An 8688-nucleotide genomic window follows, 5' to 3' on the forward strand; every position below is an offset into this window, starting at 1 on the left:
ACAGTACTGAGCCAACAGAACACAGAATGGCAAACCATACAAGCAATGCTATTGGGGAATTCCTTAGTAAAAAATATCTCATTAGTATATTGACTAGTTTCATTTCTATCAGTTGGCCTTAAAAAGCAAGAAAATGGGGGAGGGGGGTAAAAAAAAAAAGGCAAGAAAATGGGAGCTAAAATTTGTGCCTATGTTGAAGAATAAAAATGGCTATATGTGATATATCTTAATACCTCAAAACTGTTAATATCCATAAAGTACATTAAAAAATTCTTTTTTACAAACCTGATACTGAATAGACTTTCCACTCCATTTAAAAATTTATCCTTCTGAATAGACTTTCCACTCCATTTAAAAATTTATCCTTCTCACTATTATTAATTAAATTTTAAGTCAAAGTCTACTTAAGATCGAATTCAATCAGAACAAAAATTCACAAAAAGAGAATAAGGAATCCCATAAATTTCCCAAAAGAAAAGACCCTAAAATGAAAACACTCATCTTGAGTGGGACACTCAAGATGACTATCCGTAAAATAATAAGAGGCCAGAATAATTCACTATTTTAAGTCTTTAAGAAATTAACAAGAACCTAAGTTTCAATTTATATTTTTATTCATTGCTAATTCAACTCTAATCCCAAGAGCAGAGAGCTACCAAGTAGCAAATCTCTACTGCCTATTACCACCTTACTAGAAAGTTCAAACAAATGTCCCAAAGAGGTTCGCCCTAACTCATGTTTCAAGTGACTCATAATCTTAATAGTTCACTGAAGTCTTGCCAAAGACTGTCCAGATAAGACCAACAATGCTAGCTTCTTCACAAATAATTCAGTGAAAGAGCCCCTAAATTCTACTGCATTTTGTATAACCTGACCCCTACGCCACCTGAAGAATTGAAGTCAATTGGTGACAACAGCCCTTTTGGTTGATCTGTTTCTTTTTTTCTTCTACAATATCATAACTCCCATTTGATTTCCAATCCCTTTAATATGGGAGAAAAATCCATCATCCTTAATGCTGAGTCTCTAGTGTCAGGTACAGTGAGTAGGGAATGATAACCTTCCCTCTTTTCTCTTTCTGGTAAGGTAATAATGCAAGACCACATAAAGACTTGTACACTTCCTCCTGCACATCATGGAAACCAGTTATTACATTAGTGAGAAAAGGAAACAATAAGATTTACACCCTGTGTTTTCCTGACTAACTATATAAAAATGTAGGGGGATCAGGCCATGAGAACATGAAAAGGAAAAGTCTAAGGTCCCAAGGAAACACTAACATACATGGTGACAAATATATGGAACTGAAAAACATAAAAATGCCAGGCTTTCTTTTAATAATTCACATTCATATAAAAATCTTAAATGTTTTACTCCATTCAGATAGTAATGGCATCAAAGCATACTTAAACTTAGGTAAAATTAATTTCAGTTTTTATGCCTTTCTTCAGGTATTGATATCAATTAAAAATATAAGAAATTCTGCCCTCCCCCTTTGCTTTTCATGGCATATTTTAAAACTACTTAATTCAAAGAACATCTCATAGGTTTTGAACCTCATTTATCAATAAATAAAATATTACCTTGATTTCAATGTTTCCCACTTTGGTGGTTGATCTGATAATAGGTCTTCCAACCAAAGCTGGGAAGATGTGTTCTGGAAAGTTAGAGCCTGCATATCCACACTTCACAAACTGGAAGAGAGTAAAAGTGGGTTAGTCAAGGTATGTACCATATCCATTTAAAAACAGTATCTGAGCCAGGCTGGTGTGGCTCAGTTGGTTGAGCGTCGTCCCATGCACCAGGAAGTCGCAGATACCTTTTCTGATGAGGGCACATGCTCGGGATGCAGACTCAATTCCCAGTACAGGGAGCTCAGGAGGCAGCCTATCAATGTCTCTCTCTCTCTCTCTCTCTCTCTCTCTCTCTCTCTCTCTCCCTCTACCTTCCTCTCTCTGAAATCAATCAAAACATTAAAAAAATAGATCTCTGAAAAATACCACTTTGCATTTATACAATATTTTAAACTGGATACTTTCAAATTATCTAAACTGGTCGTCCAATCTATCATATCTCATTTTATTTCCTTTATGGCATTGACTACTACTGGAGTTGATATTTACCGGAAAACTGATTACTTAGCGCGTAAGTCCCTCACTACAGAGAAAGCCTCAGCAAAGCAGGGAGCTCAGCTGAGCAATTCATGTTGGATCCTGATGCCTCAAAGAGGTCCTGGCACACAGTGGTCACACAAGAAGTATTTGAGCCTTGGCCAGTGTGGCTCAGGTGGTTAGGCATCATCCCATGTACTGAAAGATTGCCGGTTCAATCCCCAATCAGGGCATATGCCAGGATGGCGTGGTGGCAGGATCCCCAGTGGGAGGCATGCAGGAAGCAGCCAATTGATGTTTTGCTCTCACTTCGATCTTTCTCTCTCTCCTTTCCTCTAAAAATTCAATTTAAAAAAAAGTAATATTGAGGGAAATGGACAAATTCAGTCAACAACTATTTTTTAAAAAACTTATTTATTGATTTTATTATTATTATTATTATTATATTATTTTTAATATATCTTATTGATTTTTTTTTTTTGCCCCACCCTGTATGCACTAAAATATATCCATTTGTAATCAATGAGTCCTCACAAATTAAAAATATCAAGACTCTGGCAGTAGTGCTCATATTTATTGATTTTAGAGATGGAGAGGAAGAGAGAGAAACATTAATTTGCTGTTCCACCCATTTATGCATTCATTGGTTGATTCTTGTATGAGCCCTAACCGGGGAATCTAACCCACAACCTTGGTGTGTCAGGACATTGCTCTAACCACCCAAGCCACCCAGCCAGGGCAACAAGTATTTTTAATAGAGAAATGTTAGAAAATGAACAACAGAGCTAAAGTTTTAATTCTAAAGCACGCTTGCATTCATCTCTGGCAATTCACTTAAGCAACTCATTTTCCAAAATGGGAAAAATTAAATGGAATCTGGACTAGCATCATTAAAATAAACATTTATTAGGCATTTTGGGCTATTAACAGTTTTATATTTAGATAAATGTATTTAGTAATATCAGGTAACAATTTCATATTCAGATAGTGTACTTCTCCAATGAAGGCATATCATTATTGACTTTAATACTTCCATTTTATGCATAAGGAACTGATATACTAGCAGACTTAACAACTACAGTAAAACTGAAAATAGAACCAAGGGTCTTTAAATTCTTATACCAATAATATAGTGTTTAGTCTTATTTTTAAGAGCAGACATTGCAAGAAAAATGCCATTAAAAACTTCAGAGGGGAAGGGAAGGTTAGAAGGGAGGATGCTGAGAAATGTTTCAGCTTTAGCTGTAACCTTTTGGCAGCACAGAAATACAAGTTATGCCCCTCAGCCCTCCAGGACTCCATCTTTAGACATACTGTCACCACTGCTTCTTGGTGCTGTGTGGTCCCGACAGAGAGGAGAGCTCTGGAAACCTGGTACCCACTAGTGCAGTGATTCTCTTTCCTTCGGGGCCTACATTTGGGTTCTTTTGGGTAACCTCTCCTGTGTCCTGCCACTCCCCACTCTAAAATGTGGGCCTCTGGTGTGTGCGGAGGAGCTCTGGGAAAGTGTTCAGGCCAGTTGCAATATATGTTAGGAACCGGCTTTAAAGATGAGTTGAGCTAGAGGTGAGTGGACTTGGGGCTTTGTTTAATCGGCTTCTTTGGCGTATGGCAGCACTGCCTTCTGTTCCCGGTGGGGAGCACAGCTCCTTTGTCTTCACTGCCTTCAGAGGGAGAAGACGAGGGACTCCTTGTCCCTGCCAGGGCCATGCTGGGCTCTGCCCCAATCAGAACTAAGTCAAAATCCAGCTCATTTGATGTGAACTGAAATGTTGTGGAAGGGTAGAGAATCTGTTATTGTCCTCGCCATACTGAAATTTCTACATAAATAAAATTTGTCATGATCACCAGCCTAATATAAGCATTAATCATAATTTATATATGTATTCCAAATATAGAAAGTAAATAAAGTTCTTATGTTTACCTCAAAGTATTAAGGAAAATTATAAAATTGACTGAAAAAAGAATCGGTAAGTCTGGGAGAGCCATTATCAGCATATTAAATGTAAACAAATGATTTAAGTGCGAAATCATAATAGAAGGTGAAGGTGGAAGAGCTTCGGATGGGGCACAAGTCAAGTCCTGGGAAGGCTGATATGCCTCTCCTCTCATGATCAGGCCTCACTTTCAGAATCATGCAATGTGGCAAATCTGTAAACAATCACATCACTCAATGTCTTCTAACTATAACTGTTCAGATGGGTAGTTCATATCTTAAAACTCTTGTCTGAATATATTTCAAGGGACAAAATATTTCCCAAGTGCCTGAGGTAAGAAGACAAAAACTGGGACAACCCCTCCCCACCTGAAACTAGAAAAACAATTGTAAACCTGCTATTCCTGTGCTTTACAAAAAAGGAAAATGTGGCTTTTAATTCAAATGAAAGCTATCACTCACTTGTTAATGAAATTACTCTGCTTAAGTAGTTTATTGCAAGCATTTGCTACCATAGTAATCTAGTGTTAGCATTCCTACAGGGTATAAGATAATTCGGTCACAATGGCAATAACTGCACTATTTCACATTACTTCAAATAGCTATAATAACACGAATATTATTACAATAACCTATTTCTCGATAAGAGAAACTAACAGACAATCCAGCATTTCTTTTATTGCAAAAAAGTCTGTATTTTAAAAAATCTAAATCTAAACCACGATGTGATGAAATGAAGATATTCTTTCCTAAGCTACTCATTTAGCATCATTTAAACCTTTAAATTCCTCCCCCACTCCAATCATTTTAAGACTTGGAGACTTAGTTCTCTCATTGTGTGCAATAAGTCTGTGTTTAAGAAATAGCTTTTTACCATATATAGTTTCCTTTTCATAGCACTGTGGTTTAAACTGGCTCCCTTACTTCCCACTGAGTCATCAAATGGTAAGAACATGAACACTATAATGTTCTTTCAAGCAAAGATGAAAAAAGAGTTCCTGTATATTTGCTCTAAAAGTATTTTTCCTCTCAAAAAATAAACAGATTTATAAAGCTTCTCTTGGACTTATTGTATTTTTCTTTATTAATTTTATCTGATAGTACTGGTATATTACTTTAATTTCATAGTGATTATCCTGATCTCAATCAAAATATTCATTCTATTTATTCCAAAGCATTTTACAGGTAAAACCAAATGTGTGTGTTGTGAGGTTTTTTCCCCTTAATCCTCACCTGGGCCAATTTTTTCCATTGATTTTTAGAGAGTGGAAGGAAGAGAAGGAGGGAGGGAAGGAGGAGGGAGGAAGAGAGAAAGAGAGAGAGGGAGACACACACACACACACACACACATACACACACAATTGGCTGCCTCCCGCACTGACGAGGACCAGGGATGGAAACTGCAACCCAGGTACAGTGCCCTTGACCAGGAATCAAACCCAAGACCCTTCAGTGTGCGGGCAGACACTCTAACTACTAAACCACATCAACCAGGGAAAATCAAATTTGTTTTTTATTTATTTCTATCCCAAACACTTCTGAATTCAACAAAATAAATTAACATAAGCCAGATAGAGCAGGCCATATGCAAATATAAATGGGAATATAAATCCTATATAATCCTATATAATAAAAGCCTAATATGCAAATTGTCCCCTCAACCAGAAGTTCTACCGCTCACTATGACGTGCACTGACCACCAGGGGGCGGCATGGAACATGGTGGGCGTCCGCAACGCGGCGCTGGCAGCAGGCGGCAGTGGAGGTGCTGCCAGCCCTGATGGGCCCTTCGAGGGCAGGACTGTGGCGGGGTGGGAGAGCAGGTGAGCAGGCAGCGCCAGGCCAAGGCAGATGCGAGCGGGCCCAATTGCCCCACCAATTGCCCAGCAGACAGCGACCAGTGTCCATTACAGAGAAAGGGAAAATAGCAATATTAAAATATTTCTTCTAATTATTTTCCTTTCAATGTACATGTGCATGAATAGGTGCACTGGGCCACTAGTGAAAATATAATTATCCTAGCATTATAAGCTACTTTGTATCACTAGGCCCTAAAAACTACCAGTCACATAGTAGGCAGGTGTCTTCATTGTGGGTGGTGAACTAACTCACTGCTGATGAAATCACCCAAATTTGATAACAGAATACACAACACCAGAGGCCTGGGCAGAACTCTTGAAAGGCATCTAAACCTAAGCAGATACCTAGATTTTCACCTATTTGGCCACTTTCAGTGGCTCTATTTTAGGTGATAGGTTTGAACAATTATGAGAATGAAGCAAATCATTAGAACTGGATGAGTTTTACTCCTCTAGGCTGCCCTAATGAGAAACTGGTTGGGGGCTAGTGAGGAAGCAGAACAAGGACCAACAGTCAGCATGTGAGCATAAGTACTCACTTACTCTTAGAGCATTCGACTTAGGGCCTGCCAGAGGAGTTAAAAAAAATCATCAACTTCTCAAATTGCCTATAATTAAAACTTTAAAACCTAAAACGTGTAAGAGGCAAGTTGCTTTATGGTAAGAACTATTTCCACAAGTTTTTAGAAATTAAATTTGAATATCTTGTTTAATATATCATTGTAAAGAAATCATTATATCTTCAGCTAACCAAATAAAATCAAGATGACTATAAAAAAGAATATAGAATCTAAGTGGTTTCTATTTTTCTAAATTGTTATTTTTTTTTAAAATATATTTTTTATTGATTTCAGAGAGGAAGAGATAGAAACATCAATGATGAGAGAGAATCATCGATCAGCTGCTTCCTGCACGCCCCCTACTGGGATCGAGCCCACAACCCAGGCATGTGCCCTTGACTGGAATCGAAACTGGGACATATCAGAACTGTCCCTTCATTTGAAGTTGATTATGTCTATAGAAAATCTGAATAAAATTTAAAAATAAGAAATCTAACACCAAATATATTTTTACTTGAACCAGCTACATTTTTTCCTATGTAGGTAATAGTAACTGATCTTTTCTCTTAAAGAACAAGATCCTTAAATTATTAATTAGAATAAGACTAATCAACAATATACAATCAGCTTCCTAACATAGCTAAACTAATGAAATAGTAACATAAAAATGAGCTCATGGCCCTGGCCAGTGTAGCTCAGTTGGAGTGTTGTCCCATACACCAAAAGATGCAGGTTCGATTCCTGGTCAGGGCACATACCCAGGTTGCAGGTTCAAACCCTGGTGGTCCAGATGCGTGCTGGAGGCAGCCCATTGATATCATCTCTCTCTCTCTTTCTCTCTCTCTCTCTCTCTCTCTTTCTCTCTCTCTCTCCTTCTCTCTCTCATAAATTAAAAACAAATTTTTCTTTAATGAGCTCACAGTTAACATCCCTATTCTAATTGAGTATCACAAAACTCATTACAAATACAGGGTTCATTAGCCTTCAAAAAAGAGGAATCACCCCTCCCCCCCAAAAAAGAGGAATCCAGCCCTAGCTGATTTGGCTCAGTGGACTGAAGGGTCCCAGGTTCGATTCTGGTCAAGGGCCCATACCTCAGTTGCAAGCTCCATCGCCCCAGCCCTGGTCGGGGCGTGCAGGAAGCAATGTGTCTCTATAACCAATGTTTCTCTCTCTCTGTCTCTCCCCGCCCCCCTTCCTTCCACTCTAAAAATTAAAAAAGAAAAAGAGGAATCCATTAAAACATAAATGGCTCAGATTTCTAAAGAGAATTATCTGGCATATTCACAAAACAAAATGCTTTAAATTCAATTTTTAAAGCTTTAAGTTTATATAGAGGTCAACTTGAGACTAATATCTCTTAAAAAGTACCTTTCACTGAGTTTTAACTACAAAACAAATGTTTATAGTTTCTTTTGTTTAAAGATAATTTAACAGTACATCTTGTTAAAAACACAAAGAACATTTTCCCAATAATTAAAAAGAGTCATGAAGTCCTTATCCTTCCCTCACTCCGTTATCCCTAGTCTCACAGGTAATCACTATGAACATTTTTTTATGTATCCCTCCAAAACTTTCATATACACACACAAGTCTGTGAACATATAAGTATTTTTAATAAAGAACACTCACATAACTGGATCATTTTTTAACTTAACAATAAATCTTAGACAATTTTCCATAGCAGTAGATCTGCCTCTTTTTTTTTTAAGTATTTCATTTTGTATGATGTTCCATTATATGATAACACCCTTATTACTCAAGACCATTTTTAACTAAGTTCAGATAAAGCTAGTATAACTATTACTTGTAAAAGTCTGTAACAAATTCCATCAAGGGAAGTATTATGGCAGTGAATATTAGGTCTTTTCCCCTCCTCAACAATCCAATTTGAAAGTTCACGTAAAATCTTTTTTAATTCATATGTCACATTTATGGAAGAAGGGGGAGAAAAGTCACAAAATATGCAACTCTAAAATGGTTAGACATCACTGTAATGTAGGAGAAAATTACCTCTATGGAACTCATCCAAAGTAACTAGCATTTCTGTCTTCTAATTTGCTACCTTGGCTGCCCAAAATACATGTTTTAGAAAAGTCACCAACTCTAAAATGGTTAGACATCACTGTAATGTAGGAGAAAATTACCTCTATGGAACTCATCCAAAGTAACAAAGTAATCTGTCTTCTAATTTGCTACCTTGGCTGCCCAAAATACATGTTT

The 8688-nt window shown here is 37.3% G+C and overlaps 1 protein-coding gene across 4 annotated transcripts in view; it reads right to left on the minus strand.

Moving 5' to 3' along the window:
* ACTR2 (ARP2 actin-related protein 2 homolog (yeast)) overlaps nt 1–8688 on the minus strand; it is a 49022-nt gene that overhangs the window by 32627 nt on the left and 7707 nt on the right. For 3 of the 4 annotated variants that reach the window (XM_014532065.1, XM_014532066.1, XM_014532064.1), the window contains exon 2: nt 1584–1698. In XM_014532065.1, the coding sequence (XP_014387551.1) occupies nt 1584–1698 (115 nt within the window). Of the gene's footprint in view, nt 1–1583; nt 1699–8688 lie in introns of those variants that run through there. The other variant, XM_014532067.1, reaches the window with a different exon arrangement.

The sequence above is a fragment of the Myotis brandtii genome, unplaced genomic scaffold (genome assembly GCF_000412655.1).
Source record: "Myotis brandtii unplaced genomic scaffold, ASM41265v1 scaffold84, whole genome shotgun sequence".
Taxonomy (NCBI): domain Eukaryota; kingdom Metazoa; phylum Chordata; class Mammalia; order Chiroptera; family Vespertilionidae; genus Myotis; species Myotis brandtii.